General features: G+C 37.3%; 1 protein-coding gene across 9 annotated transcripts in view; it reads left to right on the top strand.

The window, feature by feature from the left end:
• Window positions 1-18,124, top strand: part of CCSER2 (coiled-coil serine rich protein 2) — a 172,441-nt gene that overhangs the window by 33,711 nt on the left and 120,606 nt on the right. For all 9 annotated transcript variants that reach the window (XM_023648788.2, XM_070265650.1, XM_070265649.1 and 6 more), the window contains exons 2-3: window positions 5,689-7,146; window positions 8,548-8,744. In XM_023648788.2, the coding sequence (XP_023504556.1) occupies window positions 5,730-7,146; window positions 8,548-8,744 (1,614 nt within the window). In that variant the 5' untranslated portion in view covers window positions 5,689-5,729. The remainder of the gene's footprint in view (window positions 1-5,688; window positions 7,147-8,547; window positions 8,745-18,124) is intronic.

Genomic DNA, 18,124 nt, shown 5'->3' with positions numbered 1-18,124 from the left:
AGGCCCACAAAACAAAGTTATTTTTCAGTCTTGACTTACTATTTATTAAATTAATTTACACTGAGAGATTATGAATTTACTTAAAACTTGAGGCTCTGTCAAATTTGTGGTCCTGTAGCAGGCCCCAAAATATATAGGACTCAGTTTATGCTCTCAACAGATTTATTTCCTTATAGGTCAAATAGACATGCACACAGTTATAAGACAGACTCAGCTATATCACTGGTGTGAAGGGAATAGAGAAGGATGCAAGGTTAATTTTAACTGAAAAGGTTTGTGGGTACAGGCATTTTGAACTTTGAGTGTAGGGCCTTCAAGGTGGTCTTTACAGCTTTAGCAAAGGCATAGAAGGTAGAAAATATAGGATGGATTTTGGGAAATGACAAACAGTGCATCTTGGCTTGAATGTATAGGACTGCAAAGGTAGGGTAGAATCAAACAGAGAAGCTTGAGCTCTGTCCAATGGATTTTGGGTTTTATTATGTGGTTCCTGGGCCACGTGTGGTTTTTAATCAGTGGGATGACATATCAGATCTGTGCTTTAAGAGAATAACTGTTGACAGTTTGAATAGAAGGTATATCGGCATCTTGATAATGTAAGAAGATACCTTTGTAAATACAGGAAGAGGTGATGAGGGTCAGAACTAGAATTGTGGAATGGAAGTGGTGAATTTAGAATAAATTTTATAAAATTGATAAGTGAAACATTAAATTGAGGTTGAGGTCTGGAGAAATTGAAATGGTAATTTATGAAGAAATAATATCTGTTGAATAAAAAAATTGTTTTTTGTAGAAACATCTATTTTTATATCTTTTAAGTATATTTTATATAATAAACTTTAAAGAATTTTTCTTGGTTAGATTGAACTATTAAGAGTCTTGATATTGAATAAATAGTTTTTATTTTTAAAATGCAGTTTTTTAGTCAAAACTTTTTAAATGGCAAAAAGATTGTTATATTTAAAATATTTAAACAGTACTGATTTAATGGTGAAAGCAAGTCTCCTGTTCACCTAATTTTCACTTCCCTAATAGGAACTACTGTGTTTGTTGTTTGTGAATGTGTATGTGCACATGCATCTTTTAAAATTTTTTTGCTTTTTCTCCCCAAATCCCCCAGTACACAGTTGTATATTTTAGTTGTGGGTCAACATTCATCTTTATGTTATATCTGTCTGTCTGTCTATAGTGTTACTTTTATAAAAATGGGATCCAGTGTAGAATTTTTCAAAGTAGCAAAAATAAACTAGTTCATTTATGTGTCCCAAAGATACAGTCTTTCTGTGGCATACAATAACAGGAAGCAAAAGCATATAAACTTGAAATTATGGCTAGTAATTAACGTTTTAGTGTTCTATCTTAGAAATGATCTAGCCAGCCAATGATTATCCATTAATTAAGTCAATTTGACATTAGTCCTAGGTTTTAAGTTACCTTTAAAGTTCTTGGAAATTATCTGTAAGTTGACATACCATAAAACATAATTACTATTGCAGTAAAAAGTGGGTCAGAATAATCATCAATTTAAACACAGGTTTACATTTTTGTAATCTTAAACATTGTGTATCAGTAGTATTTGCTTATTTGATCAGTAAGCCTATATGTGTTTTAGCAAAGTTACTCTAATGGAATAAAAATGTATGCTTATATTATATTTAACACTGATTAAAAAATCGGAAGGCAAACGTATTTTATTAAACTAGTTTTGTTTGCCAGACATTTACCTTAATTATGTGAACTTGGTTCTTAAAACCTTTCTGAGTTTCTGTAAGAATAACTTTTAAAAAAGTACAACACATTTAAAGTATTAGAAGATCAATTTCCTTATATTCTGGGAGTTTTGGTAATATTCAGCTTTTATAAGTACATATTTATCTCTATAAGCCAATCAGAACAGAGCTGCTTTAAGAGACTTTACAGTCCAATTGGTTAACACCCTCTACAGTGGGAAAGCATTATGTCCTCATGGTGAGAGGTGAAGACCGTTCTGAACTAGACACACAGCCGTATGGACATTGAGAGAGCTGATTGTTTCCAATTCTGTAATTTCAGCCTCAGCCGTGGCTATGGAGTTAACACAGAAACAAAAACCTGACCTGTCCAGATCCCAAAGAGCTATTCTCCTTCCTGGTCAGCGTGAAATTTTTAATTGATCTGAGCTCAAAATAGATAAACAAAAGAGAGAAATGAACAAGTGACTAATGAATCAGATTCTTCTTTTTCTCTCACCCAACACAGAATAGATTCTCAATCATTGTTCCCACCAGTGGGGAATAACTTAATGACCATAAGTAAACTAAAAACAAAAACAATATTAGAAGAGAGGAAAGTTAAAATAGAAAGAGAGCAAAGTTCTGTTGCTGTTCTCGTTTCACTTGTAGGAGACAGGTGAAGATGTGTTTGGGCCTCAGCCGCCTGTGAGATGTACCACGCTGGCAAAGAAATTACCGAGCTCTGTCTGTCTGTCTAGTGCATCCACTGGGTATCTTGGTGGAATCTCCAAAACTGTTAAAGGATACATGTTAGAAGAGAATAAAATCATGAGTCCCATTCAGATATCAAATGAACACATGTTAAAGATTTTATAAATTATTAATGAGTCAGAGAGATGTTATAGCCACAAATGCAAAGAACTGGTACATTTATAGATGGGGAATATTGAAGTGCATTTGCAAATGGATACCAGGCTGGCTTCTTCACCAGCGGTGGAGGGAGCTGAACTGAACTGGACAGAATTTATTTGCATGTCTGCAGACAAGAATTGTTTGACTTACCATTAGTTTTCTGCATGCTAACCTCTATCTTTACAGAGTTTAAAATAGCCGAATGATAATTCCTCTAGGATTAAATTATCCCTGGAGGCTCCAGCATTTCATTGGAAGGATGTCCAGACATCTCTTTAGCTTACTCTAAACTCTTAAAGTTTTCTTTACGGAGAGATTTTTTTTTCTGCCTGCATTGTTGGAGAGTTATTTCTTTATCCTTGATATTTATTAACTTAACCTTGGTGTGTATTTGGATCTATAGTTTAGGTTGTTTTCCCTTCCCTTCTGTAGATTTTTTCCCCCTTCTTTATTTTGGGGATATTTTCTATTATGCCTGCCTGCTTTTTCTCTTCTATTTGTTTGGTTTTTCTACTTCAGGGATATTAATGGTCTTTCTGTTCAATCTCTGTCCTGCATCTTCTGTCTAATTGCTTTGATCTCTTTGTTTTCTTTTTTCTCCTCAGTACTCAAGTTATCTCAAGATCTTTTCTCCTTCCCATTAGTTTGGTTTTCAGTCTTTGGTTCTTTTTCTTGTTTTTTTTCAAGTTCATTGTTGTTCTTCATTGGTTTCCTTAGTTCTATAACTTTTCAATTTTACCTCTTTTGTCATTTTATCTTTGAGCTTTTATTTTATTAAATGTATGTCCTTTTAGGTTGTTCTCTGTTACAGAGACCTCACTGGGGATTTCCTTGTTTTCCTTGTGTTGTGTTTTCTTTCAGGCTGGGTCTTTCCTTTGTTTTGTGTGCGATAGTCAGTGCAGTTGTGCACCACGTAATGATGTTTTGTTGATGACAGACCGCATGTATGATGGTGGGCCCGTGAGATTGGTACCATACAGCCTAGGTGTGTAGTCGGTTATACCATCTAGCTTTGTGTAGGTGTACTCTCTTATGTTCTCACAATGACACAACGGCCTAATGACACATTTCTCAGAGTATCCCCATTGCTAGAGACACGTGACTGTATTTGTTTCTCACCTTCCTTTCACTCCTGTGTTTATGTAGTTGCAGGGTCATTTCTTTTTATCTTGCTAGGTAAAGACTTGGATAGTTGGTCAAGACTTTGTATTTGCCCTGAGAGGACGTGGGTGAGTTCTCCTTGACGCCTTTCCCGCCTTAGCTGTGACCTTGTCTCCTCCTTTATTGCACCCTGTCAGTCCGCGTTTTGAGTGGAGTGTGTTATTCTCTGCTTCTCTCTAGTTGAAGGGCATGAGGCGCTGTTGGGGGCAGGTCTCCTCTAGGGTCCCAGGCTCCCCTCTCTCCGTAGATTTTAAGTGTCCTTCATGGTCCGTCCTGCTGCTGGTGTTGTACGGCCTTTGGGGCTTCAGACCCTTCCCTGAACTCAGAGTGGTGCTGTGGAAGTTGACAGGTTCTGGTGGCTACACTGCCTCAGCTGAGATTTTGAAGCTTCTGTGCTGCAGCTGTTTTCCTGGACTTTTCCAGGGTGTGCCAAATCAGATCTCTCTCCAAACTCGAGAATGTTCGTTCAGATTTTCAAGTTTTATTAACTCATCTGTTTTTCTCATTACTGCTTCCAGGCAGTGTAATCAGGCTAGGAGCCAGACCGCACCGTACAGAATCTTCCTCTGGCTACTGCATTTTAAAGTCCAGAGTTTCTAGTTTGAACAGTTTCTTGTTTGAGTGTAGCTGGTGGTCTTTTGGCTAAAAATCCATCCATAGACACACACATATGTATGTGTATACTGTCCCATACATATGTATGTATATGTATGTGTATACTGTCCCTTTCATTAGTTACTGGGGAGGGGGCGTTCTGTAACTCTGCTTCACCCCATCTTTACTTGAAAGTCTGCATGATTTCCTAAATATTTACTTTTGACATAAGTAATAACATGTATATACTCTAGAAACTTTAATTCTTAAGGTCAGAGATGACCTGGAATCCATTTTTTTTAATTAAAAAAAGAAAACCAACACATTAAAGACAGTGTCATAAGATACATAATTTTAAAAAACATTAATGACTCTAAGGCATGTTTTTTCTTTTATCTGCATTTTCTTCTTGTGTGTGCTTTTACGGAATTTTTAAATAATCACAGTGAGTGTATAGTGAGATACTATATTATATTTCTGTTAATGGTAGGACAGACATTTTAATATTTCTGTATCATCTTTGTAATCTCACCACATGACCTATCATAATTTATTGAACAGTTCCTCAAATAGAGGACACTAGTTTCCAGTTTTATGCTCTTGTGTGTGTATTGAACCTTTTTGTGCTGTTGTTTTGTATTACCTTTACAGTAAATTTGAGAGGTTGAAATTAATGGACTAATCAACTTTATTAAATTCTCATGCTTCTCACCCTGGCGTTAACTGCAGTGGCTGTTTATATTACTGGATGGAAATTCTTTTGAGATAGTTGCTTAAAATGACAGCTGACACCTCAGCCCTTAATGCCGAAGATTTGTTTTGGTGCAATTGTATTCTTAACCTACATCCTTCCTGTGACTTTAATAAGGAAAGTTTTAAGCATGTATTCCTGTTTTTATAAAATCATGTGTGCTTTAAAAAACAAATTCGAGTGTTCTTATTTTTAAAAGAGACAGTATTACCCAAAGTGAAAAAATAATTTGGATTAGAAATTGGAAGCTGTGCTGCAGGAGAGTTATTTTTTTTACAGTCAAATTTGATAGTCTAACTTTATAATTTCTACATTTTGCTATCATTATCTATAGCCTAAGTTTATAAAAGTGTTATAAAAATGTTCTTCATTTTCTTTTAACATGAAAGCTATTGATTCAATTAGTGCATTTGATATTTATTAACAGTTCTAAAGAGTCATGAGTAGCTTTTGGGCTTTGCTGCATTTAATTGTATAAGAATATACATTCATATTATGTAGTAATCCATGTAATTATTCTTATTTAGGAGTGTTTAATTTACTTTTTTGTCTCCTCAGATTCTTTCAAAGATTTTAAGAGCAAATGCACCTTATAGCTCATGGAAGAAAAAACACAAATCAAGACGTTTTTGGGTTCCAAGTTGCCAAAGTACGGAACAAAATCTGTAAGAAGTACACTGCAGCCAATGCCAAATGGGGCACCTGTTAATTTATTGGGAACTTCCAGGAATGGCAATGTCAAAAGTTACATCAAAAATAATGGCTCTGCTTGTCCATCATCCCATTCATTTAATTGGAGAATGGCCAGTAAATACCAACTCAGTGCACAGAGTGCTGAAGAGCCTGACAATTCTCAGAGTTCACACGATAAAGTAATTGATCCTGAAAAACACGCACCTACCCAAGGAATGTTTGATAAAAATGGGATAAAGGGAGGTCTGAAAAGTGTTTCTTTACTCACATCGAAGTTAGCAAAGCCATCCACCATGTTTGTGTCATCTACAGAGGAGTTAAACCAAAAGACTTTGTCTGGAGCATCTAATTTGGGTAAATTCACCAAAGGCAAATTATTAGGAAGGACTTCCTATTCTTCAGTCAGTGCGCCAAAATCGCAGTTGAATGGGTTTTATGGGAACCGATCAGCTGGTGGCATACAAAGGCCGAGAGCAAACTCCTGTGCCACCAGGAGCAGTTCTGGGGAGAGTTTAGCACAGTCCCCAGACAATGCTAAGTCTCTTACGTGTGAGAAAATGGTAAGGTCACAGAGCTTTTCACATTCCATCCAGAATCCATTCCTCCCACCGTCATCTCTCACCAGATCACATTCCTTCAACAGAGCTGCAGATCTCCCAAAGCCTTATCAGAACCAACAGCTACCCATCAGGGTGCCTCTGAGGGCGAGCATGCTAACTAGAAATTCCCGGCAGTCGGAAGTACTCAATGCGAATGAGCGTTTAGGCTATGGGTTTAACAGGCCTTATGCAGCTGCGGGAAAGAAGGTGGCTTTACCAAACGGCCCAGGGGTAACTTCCACTTTGGGTTATCGGGTGGTTCATCCCTCTCTACTGAAATCTAGCCGACCTCCGTTTTCTGGGACTATCACCGTTGATGGTAATAAAAATTCACCTGCTGACACATGTGTAGAGGAAGATGCTGCACTTTTGGCCAAGGACAGAGCTGCTGCTAAGGACCAAGCGCTGATTGAAAATGATAGTTATAGAACAGAAAATGACCAGACCATGAAGCGTGATGCTAAAACTAGATTCCTGAGTGATGATGTGGATGACATTTCCTTGTCTTCTCTGTCATCTTCTGATAAGAATGATTTAAGTGAAGACTTTAGTGATGATTTTATAGATATAGAAGACTCCAATAGAACTAGAATAACTCCGGAGGAAATTTCTCTCAAAGAAGAAAAGCATGAAAATGTACCATCGAAGGATGTATTTGATTCCCCCAAGGAAAATGAAAAATCCTTCAGTAAAACTGATGAGTGGATAGATTTAAGTGTCTCTGGTAAATATTAATATCCTTAAGTTTGTTTGCTTTCTCTTAGATAATATAACTGAACTTACATCTAGGATTATTTTCTCATTAATTCCAAGATACTATCAATTTCATGGAGAGATGGATCTAGAAAAATTGGAGTGGGGCTGTCTTTTCTCCCTTTTTTTCTTTTGTTCCTGTCCTGTTTTTCACTCTTATCTAAAACATCATCAATAAAAACACCCTCCCCTAAGGTATCTTACCTTTGTTCTTTGATTGTCATACACAGGCCTATTTCTGCTTGCGTCAAAATTATTTTTTCCCCGCCTCCCCCAACCACTGGCATGCCGTTTTAAACCACCTCTTCCCTTAGGGTAGTAGATCATTGCTATTTGTTAAACGTGAAGGTGTACCAAAGGATAAAGGAGCTAATATAGGTTATGTCCAATGTAATGATGATGATTATTTTTTTTGGTGAGGAAGATTGGCCCTGAGCTAATATCTGTTGCCAATCTTCCTCTTTTTTGCTGGGGAAGATTGTCATTGAGCTAACATCTATGCTAGTCTTCCTCTATTTTGTATGTGGGATGCCACCACAGCATGGCTTGACAAGCAGTGTATAGGTCTGTGCCTGGGATCTGAACCTGCAAACCCCATGCCACCGAAGTGGAGCGTGTGAACTTAATCCCTATGCCACCTGAATTTTTTTATTCTAGGAAATTTTCATTTTTTTTACAGGAGGATTAGATTTCTTATTTAGCAAACTTTATATTTGTACTTTCAGAGGAGCTTTCTTATTTTTTTTTCCAGTTGAGGAAATTGAAATAGCACCTGTTAAACATTTCCTCTTCTACTTGGTTATCCTGGCACTAAATGCTGGAGAAAATGTATCTGTCTGCCCAGATAGCCTGAAAAAAAAAGACTGAAGGCGTTGGGTACAGGCATGTGGTCTGGTCAAGAGACTAGGCTGTGCCTAGGGGTGTGCATAAACCCTCACTCTCGGAGGGTCGTCTAGTGAGGAGCGACTGCTGGGGCAAGTCTTTCCTTATAAAGGAGACAACTTCAAGGTTAAATGACGTACATGGAATAAGGAGTTTCCCGGCCATTTCTTAAAAGTCACTGTCTTTAGGAAATATTAAAAGAATATGAGGGATTATTTACATGTCTAGAAATGTTGCACAGTGAAAGGTGGCTGAGTGAATTTTCTTTGTGTTCATTGGGAAACATTTCAGTAGGTTATTTTTAAGATTTTGCCTCTTGATTTTCTTTTTTTATTGTTTAGGATTTAGAAAATACTATAGTTATGAATGCTTTTTTTGCCGACTCTTGCTATAATATATATTAGAGCTTATATTTTTAGAACATGAGAAATAATTGTATTTTTGTGGATTAATAACTTTTTTTCCTCTCTTTTAAAAAAATCAATTGAAGACAGGAGTGAATGTACAAAACATCCTTCTGGGGATAACTTGATTTCACCAGATGCAGATTACAGAGCTGGTTCTTCGTTTGAACTCTCTCCCTCGGATAGCTCTGATGGGACGTACATGTGGGACGAAGAGGGCTTGGAGCCCATTGGAAACGTCCATCCGGTTGGCAGCTATGAGTCCTCTGAAATGAACAGCATAGTATGTATGAATTTATATACCCTTTTGGAACAGTTTGTTTACCTTACTATAGAGACTTGTGACAGTGACTGGATTTTTTTTTTAAGTTTTGGAATTAACTCTCCTAGTTTGAGAAATGAGAATTTCTCTCTGTTAAGGGTCTGTAAACATCTGATCTTAATACATAATAAAGTATATATTTGTGTCATATGACACGAGTTAAATATGCTCTCATGTACACGTATTCATAATACGTACATATATACCTGTAGACATACTGTGTTGTTCAGCTTAAGCTCAAAATGGTTCTCAAAGTGGAGGAGGAGGGCAATGTCTGGAAGCATTTTTGATTGTCAAATTCAGGGGTGCTCCTGGCCACTAGTGAGTAGACACCTGGAATGCTGCTTAACATCCGACAATGCACAGGATGGCACTCACAACAAAGAAGTGTCCAGGCCAGGATGTTGGTACCGCTGTAGAAAAACCCTGGGCTGTGCTGTGCTGAGATGACTCATGTTCCTGCTCGCAGTGGCTCAATGCAATAAAAGTTTACTTTTTACTCCTACAAAGTCTTTTGCAGGTCTGGGCAGTTCTCTAGGCAGCTGTCTTCAGTGTTCTAAGCTGCTCTGATCTTAGAGCTTCCGGGTCTCCCTTTGAGGCCTGTTTTGTCGCCGTGGTAGAGGAAGGGCGTGCTGCGGGGTCTCACACGTGCACTTACTGGAGTTGACCTGCAGGTGGCACATTGCAGTTTCATTCACAGCCTCTTGGCCTGGACTAATCTTATGTCCTAAGGGGGCAGGAAGAGTGATGTTCCTGTGAGGGAGCCGGCTGTGAATGGGCACCAGAAGACCTACCTCGTATTTGTACTTGCCTGTTGTAAGAAACACTGCAGGTCATGTGGACAGTATGCTGTATGAGTAAAGTGTAGTTGGTGTGTTTAAAGTGACTCATTGTAATGACTTAGTATATAAAATATGATTTTCCACTAGTGGTATGGGAAAATTGGTAGTCTTTGTGGATATATTAATTCTAGGTGAATTTCAGGCAATGTAGTTTTTTACACTCATATAAACCTATGACTTGGAAAAAATAAATATCACTACCAGAGGCTTGTTAAGTTGCATGGACAAAGACAGGACACACATTTAATTTAGAGAGAGTGTGTCTGTCTCATTAGAGAAAGGAAGTTCAGGAAAGAGTACTGTTCAGGGCCTTATGTGCTCTCTTACTGGGACTTTTAAGCAAATCTAATTGAAGTGTAAATGAACACTGTGTCCGGCAGATGGCAGCAGTAAGCCACTTAGAACCTGACATTTCTCGGAGGTTCACCATCTTCAGTTCACTGTTCCTGTGACTTAATGACAAAATAGTCTCTAAGAGAGTTGGCTATGCACCTGGATTAGGCTTGTGTGTATAGGATGGGAGGCAACAAAAATATTCATTCTGTGCTTTGGAATAAGGTGATGTCTCTGTGTGATTGTCACCTGAGCTAAGAGGGAGACAGTCTGAGAAAGGATGGAGAATTGATGGCAAAAGTTGAAAAGAGTAGAAGATGTGATAATGAATTTACCATTTTTGCTTTGAAATTCTATCATTTTTTGCTTTTTATATTTTAAGTTTGTTTTATTAGGTGTGTACCTGTTTAGAATTGTTTTCTTGGTGAATTGGATTTTTAGTTATTATTTAATGGTCCTATCCCCGGTTACATTTTTTGTCTTAAGCCCCTTTTTTCAGATATTAGTATATTTATCAGTTTGTTTTTTTTTTATAGATCGGCACCTGAGCTAACGTCTGTTGCCAATCTTCTTTTTTTTTTTTTTATCGTCTTCTCCCCAAATCCCTCCAGTACATAGTGGTATCTTCTAGTTGCAGGTCCTTCTAGTTGTGGCATGTGGGGTGCCGCCTCAGCATGGCCTGACAAGTGGTGCCATGTCCACGCCCAGGATCCGAACCAGCAGAACCCTGGGCTGTGAAGCGGAGTGCATGAACTTAACCACTCGGCCACAGGTCCAGCCCCCTATCAGTTTTATTAACATATTTTCCATCCTTTTACTGTCAGCCTTTTTGATAGCAAATAGGTTTTTATTTTTTTAAATACGATCTGTCTTTTTCTTTTAACTGGTGACTATAGTCCTCTATGTTGGCATTTATTAATATACTTGGACTTTACTCTGCCATCTTACTATTTTTATTTAAATTGCCTTGCTTTTTCTGTTTCTTCTTTCTCCTTTTTTTTTTTTTTCTCTAAAGTAGTTTAAATTAGTATCTAACTTAGCCCAGAAAGAACTTTAGGGTATTCTCATTTCTCATGGTTCCTCCATTGCCTCTCACCAGGGGCATTTCCTGACCCCACGTCCTCTGTCTCACCCACTGTGGCCTTTACAACAGTGCTCATTCCAGTCGGGGTCAAGATAAGGAGGTTTCCCTAGCATGTCAGTCAGCAGTGTCACTGCTGTCACAGTTCACTTCAGCCCGATTTAGTTCAGCTGACGTTTTCATAGCAGGACTTTCTCTTTGAGGAAAGCAGGGTGCTGATATACATTGTGGTGTGAGCCCCTTATCATGTTGGGGACCCTAACAGTTTGTGCATGGACCACTTTGCATAGCACTTGTCTAGAATTCAGGCTGTTTCTTTTGTTTAAATACTAACACTGTTTTGTTGAGGTATAATTTAAATACAATAAAATGCACAAATCTTTTGCATACAGCACGGGGAATTTTGAAAATATGTACACTTGGTTCACAATCATCCAGGTTATGATATGGAGTGTTTCCACCACCCCCAAATTTTTCCTCTGCTTTTCAATCATTCTCTCACCCCCAACCCAGAGGCCTGACCACTGTTCTGATTTCTATTGGTGTAGATTAGTTTTGCCTATTCTTGAACACCATATAAGTAAAATTATAAATGTGCTGTATTAATGTTTGGCTTCTTTGAATCACTGTTGTGTATTTGTAAGTTGTAGTTTCTTCATTCTTCTTGTTATGTGATATATCTTTGTGTGAATATATTGCAGCTTACTTTATCCTGCTGTTGATGGCATTTACGTTGTTTCCAGTGTTTGGCTCTGCTACTGCTGTGAAAATTTTGCTACATGTTTTTTGGTGAACATTTATGCATTTCTCTTGGTAAAACACGTAGGAGAGGAATCCTTGGATTATAGGGTGTGCTTATATATATAGCTTTAGATGCCTTCAGTTTTCCAAAGTGGTTGTACCAGTTTACACTCCCACTGGCCATAAGCGAGCATTCCAGACAAGCCACTTTCTAGTCAACTCTTGGTGTTGTCTGTATTTTGCATTTTTGCTTTTCTGGTGGGAGTGTCATAGTTTGCATTGAGAGTTTTGTCTTGTGCTTTGTGATAACCACTTGTTAGACACCTTCACATATGTTTATTTGCCATTGGGATATCCTCTTTTGTAAAGTGCCTATTATTGGGCTGTATGTATTTTTTCTTATTGGTTTGTAAAAATCCTTCATGTATTTTGGATATAAGTTTTTTATGTATATACATACACACATACACATATGCACATGTGTATATATTTTATATATGTGGGTTGCTTTTTAAATTTCTTAATAGTATCTTTTGACAAATAGAAGTTAATTTTAATGTAGTCCAATTTACTGCTTTTTTCTTGATTGTTAGCATTTTTTTGAACTGTTTGAAATTTTTGTCTACCCTAAGGTCATGAAGGTATCTTCCAGTGTTTTCTTTTAAAAGCTTAGTTTTTTAACTTTTCACATTTAGATCTACAAGCTACCTGGAAATTATTTTTGTGCATGGTGTGAAGTAGAGGTCAAGATTAGTTTTTTTCCTTTTTGGAAAAGTCCTCTTCACCCCACTCTACTGCAGGGTTATCTTTGTCCTAAATCAGTGACTCTATCTCTGTATTTCTTGACTCTTTTTCAGTTCATTTGTCCCTTTGTTTATCCTTGTGTGAGTGTTACGCTGTTTTAATTACTGTAGCTTTAACATAAGTACTGACATCTGGTAGTGTAATTCTCCCAGCTTTGTTCTCTTCCAAGATTGCCCTAGCTTGCCATTTGTAATCTGTTTAAATATTAGAATGAACTTGTCAGTTTCTGCAAAGAACCTGCAGGGGTTTTGAATGGGATTGCATTGACTTTATAGATTAATTTGGGGAGAACTGATGTACTTACTATAGAATCTTCTAGTTTATGAATAAGGTATGTTTCTTCATTTATTTGAGTCTTTAGAAATGTTTCTTGCTTATGTTTTGTACTTTTCTATAACATTTTATACATTTTTGCTTTCTTTTTAGGTATTTGATTTTGTTGCTATAAATGGTACCACTTTTAAGATTTTATTTTCTGTTTTTTTATATATACAAATATATTTGATTTTTGTTTGTTTTTTTCATAAGGAAGGTTCACTCTGAGGTAACATCTGTTGCCAATCTTTCTCTTTGTTCTTGTTTTGAGGAAGATTACCCCTGAGCTAACATCTGTGCCAGTCTTTCTCTATTTTGTATGTGGGTCACTGCCACAGCGTGGCTCACGAGTGGTATAGGTCTGTGCCTGAGATTCGAATCTGTGAACCTGGACTGCTGAAATATAGCACGCCGGACTTAACCACTGTGCCATGGGTCCGGCCCCTGATTTTTGTGTTTTGACTTGTTTTTCCTGTGATCTTGGTAAATTCACTTACTAGTTCTAATAATCTACCTGTGACTATTTTTGGAATTTCTGCATATACTATACAATGATACCATTTTCAAAGCCTCCATCCCCCACCCTCCCCTTTATTGACTGGTTAGGACCCCCAACATGCTGCTGAAGTGAAAAGGTGATAGAATTTCAGGGAAGTGTTAATAGTTCATCGCTAAAATTTCTGTATTTGTTGGGGGTCGGGGTTGTAGATATCTTTCATCAGATTAAGGAAGTTCCCTTTTATTTCATTTGCTGAATTTTTGTTGTGAGTGAGTGTTAATTTTTACCAAATGCTTTCTCTACATCTATTGAAATGATCAAGTTATTATTATTTTTTTCTCTTAGTGTGGTAGATTGCATTTCTTGATTTTCAAGTATTAAACTACCTTTCCATTCCTGCAGTAAATTCACTCGGTTGTGATGTATTATCCTTTTAAATGTTAGACTTGATTTCCTAATAGTTTATTTAGGTTTTCTGCATTTATAGTCAAGACTACTCGGTAATTTTTCACTCTCTTTTTTTTTGGTGTTCTTGTCATGTTTTGGTATTAAGGTTATGCTGGCTTTATAAATGAGTTGAGAAAGTTTCCCCTTTTTTTTTTTTCCCTTTGAAAAAGTTTATATACAACTGATGTTACTTCTTTCTTAAATGTTTAAAGAATTCGCCAGTGAAACCTTTTGGACCTAGAGTTTTGTTTGTGAGAAAGATTTTAATAACAGATTTAATTTTAAAAATAGGTATTGGTGCATTTAGATTTATATGTTTATTTCTTCTTCTGTTGGTTTTTGAGAATGTATTTTTCATCTATGAAAATCATCTGTGTTTTCATTTGTTGGTAAAAGGGATTATTATTATTATTTTTTTTGAGATTAGCCCTGAGCAAATATCTGCTACCAGTCCTCCTCTTTTTTGCTGAGGAAGACTGGCCTTGAGCTAACATCCATGCCCATCTTCCTCTGCTTTATATGTGGGACACCTGCCACAGCATGGGTTGATATGTGTTGCATAGGTCCGCACCCAGGTGAACCCCCGGCCCATCAAAGTGGAACGTGCGAACTTTATCTTGGGGTTGACCCAGTGGTGCAGTGGTTATCTTATTTTTTTAATGTCTCTATCGTCTTATGGTGCTGTTCACTTTTTCATTCTTGATATTGGTAAGTGGTGTTTCCTCTCTTTTTCTTTATTTCAAAGAACCATATTTGGGCTTTCATGATTGTTCTCTATCGTTTACCTTTTTTCTGTTTTATTGATTTTGGATCATATCTTTATTTCCTTACTTTCTACTTTCTTTTAGTTTAATTTGCTTTTTCTTTTCCAGAATTCTTGACATGGAAACTAGAGCATCAATTTTCAGCCTTTTCTTCCTCTAACGTATGCATGGATTCTCATAAAGAGAAGGCTTTATTGTGTAGTAAATAATGTATCCAGTAGCACCCCAGTGGTAAATACAACAGTGAGTTTCTTCTGATGGGTCTTCCTTTAAAACGATGAATTCTAAGCCATGTTGTACAAGCCACCTTCATTTTTTTTTTTTACCTTTAATACATTTATATATTTGTGAACAATACATAGTATTGTTTTGTGTATGTATTTTACGACTTACTATAAGTGTTACGACTTATGTAAGTGATACATAATGTCCTGCAAATTCTTTTTTTTTTTTACTCAGTTTTATGTTTTTCTGATACATGCATATTTGTATTATAGGTCTAGTTCATTCAGTTTTCTGCTGAGTAATATCATTTATAGTTTTTTCTCTCTGTTCCCCCACTAATGGATGTTTGAGTTATTTCTCACTAATAATAGTAATATTGAGACAGTGCAGTAATGAACATTCTTACTCATGTGTCTTTGGTCATACATGTCATACATGTCAGGGTTTCTCTGGGATATAAAACTAGGAATAGCGTTGCTGGATCAGAGGGTGTGTGGATCTTCTTTCTAGATGCTGCCAAATATCTCCCCATGATGGCTCTACCAATTTATCCTTCCCAGCAGTGAATTAAGACTTCTCTTGCTCCTCATCATCACCCCACTTCCAATTATCTAACTTTAAAACTTTAGCCAGTCTGGTGAGTGTGGAATGGTGTGTTATTTTATTTTGCATTTATATCATTCTTAATTCTATCAATTTTTTTTCCTGTATTTCCCACTGTTTGGTTTCCTTTTATGTGAATTACTTATTTACTTTGCTGATTTTTCTATTGGGTTGTTTGTCTTTTTCTTATTGATAAGGAAAAGTTTCTTATGTGTCTGAGTTTATTTCCTGTTAAATATGTTGCAAATAATCTCTCAGTGATTGGTTTATAATTGTGTTTTTTTGTGCCTGTTACCATGCTTAATTCTAAGTTTTGATGTAGTTGTATTTAGTAATGTTTTTCTTCATGGTTTTTACTGTGTGTGTGTGCGTTTAAGACATCCTTTTCTGGGGCCAACCCGGTAGTGTAGTAGTTAAGTTCCCACGTTCCGCTTTGGCAGCCTGGGGTTCTCCGGTTCAGATCCTGGGTGCAGACATGGCACCCACATATAGACATAGGCGTCCCACATATAAAGTGGAGGAAGATGGGCATAGATGTTAGCTCAGGGCCAGTCTTCCTCAACAAAAAGAGGAGGACTGGCAGCAGATGTTAGCTCAGGGCTAATCTTTCTCAAAAAAAAAAAAAAAAAAAATCCCTTTCTGTCCTAGCACCATACAGGTATTTTGTATATTGAGAGGTAATACAGCACAGCAATTAAGAGCCAGGGCTCTGGAACAAGCTAAGTTAGAAATCCCATCTCTGTCGTGTACAGCTATGTGTCCTTGGTCCTCTATGAGTGTTCCTTCTCTTGTGAAATGGAGATAATATCAGTACCTGCCTCCAGGGCTGATATCAGGAAGTACGAGCCTGAATGGTGTACCAGCCACGTGATCCGGGCTGGTGAGTATTTTATCATCGCTGACTTGCTCAGGAGATTGCTGTGAACATTAAATATGGTCTTACATAAAAATGCTTACTGCCAGGGGTATAGCAAGAGCTTGGTAAATCTTAGCTATTTATTGTTATTTCATCATCTTCTACTTTCAACTTTTTTTACATTTAAGACTTTAATCCATCTGGAGTGTATGAGGCATGGTAATTAACCCTCTTTAATATTCCTTCATAATATACTCAGAGTACTGTGCAGAAAAGAGTTAACATAGTGGGCCCGAGATTGCCTGTCCTTAGGAAGGTTGACCCTTGCTGGCAAACGGTTCCCCTACAGTGATGTCAGCCTTCCCCTCAGTGATGAGAGTGGCTCACTGTCCCAAACTGTACAAACTGTGTGGTTTATGCTGCACACCTGCTTTTCTTCTGGGTTTCTGGAGTTTTGGTATGTGCTAGGCAGAGGGTGCCTACATGACCAGCTGCTAATGAAAACCACCAAATTTCTTAAGAATATCTGTAGTAGACAGCACTTTCCATCTGTTGCCACAGCTTGTTGCTGGAGGAATTGAACACGTCCTGTGTGACTCCCCCCGAGGGAGGACTCTTGGAAGCTTGCACCTGGTTTCCTTCACCTTTGCCCCCTGAGCCTTTTCCTTTGCTTATTTTGCTCTGTGTCCTTTTCTGGGACAGGTCATAGCTGTGAATATGACTGTGTGCTGAGTCCCGTGAGTCCTCCTCGTATCATCTAAGCTGGGGGTGGTCTGGAGGCCTTCACACAGGTACTGGTGTAAAGTTATCTCTGTTCACTGCGTGACAGTATCTTTTTTTAGTCATCTTTTATATTTTTATAATAATCCTTTGAAGTAGCTATGGACCAGTTACTAACTCCTGTTAGGGATTTGGATGAATTTCAGAGGAGTTGAGTAAATAGATATTAATAGATTGGGAATTAGTTTACTAATTAGTGTACTCTCAGTCTGGTATTCTTGATTTTCAGCCTTGTGTCTACTCAGGATAACTGAGCATTTTTTAACTCAATAAACTTTTAATTGATATTTAACTTTTTTGAAGATTGGAAGATGAAGTACAGTAATATTTTTCCTGTTAAATATCGTCAGAATCGTATTGTATGTGCGCAATTTTAGGCGAAGACGTTTTCCATCTTGTAAGCGCAGTGAGCCATCCTCTGAGTCCTCTTGCTGCAGTACCCTGACCAGTACGAGAGCGTCACTGAAGAGGAGTTGAACTACAATGTCATGATGACTCATTTCCTAACACTAAAATATTTAGGAATTGATAATTTTAAATCATCATGTGGAGGGCTTTTATTTTTGGAAGGGTTTTTATAGGGAGCCTAAAGCAGTGGTTGAACTGGGTGACCCTGGAAGTATCTATAGCTTTGTTTTTCTGTTTTATCAGCCTTGACTTGTCTTCACATAGTAGCAAGTTTAACCGTATCATTTAAATAGAGTCTTTTTCACTTTAAAATTTAGATTCAAACTCTTGCTTAAATGCTTCTGACACACGTAATAAGGAGTTACGCTTTTATTTTTCACAATGCTAACTCATTTGTTACACATTTCTTTACCGCTGTTTTACTAGGGGAACCACTAGCTGGATTGGGGTTTCTACCTTGGAGACCGATGCTGTTAGACTTTATTGAGACTTAAATGTGAGCTGAAGGTCATAATATTCTTAGCAGTAGTTTACACGGGAATATGAGTTCCCTAGTTTATTTGTACTGAATTTTGGAATGTTTTGTAGTCTAAAAATATAGCAGAGGAACATTAAAGTATCAAATCTGGCTTGTATTTTCCTT

The sequence above is a fragment of the Equus caballus genome, chromosome 1 (genome assembly GCF_041296265.1).
Source record: "Equus caballus isolate H_3958 breed thoroughbred chromosome 1, TB-T2T, whole genome shotgun sequence".
Taxonomy (NCBI): Eukaryota; Metazoa; Chordata; class Mammalia; order Perissodactyla; family Equidae; genus Equus; species Equus caballus.
Note: the sequence above shows the minus strand (reverse complement) of the source record. Positions and strands in the feature narration are given on the sequence as shown.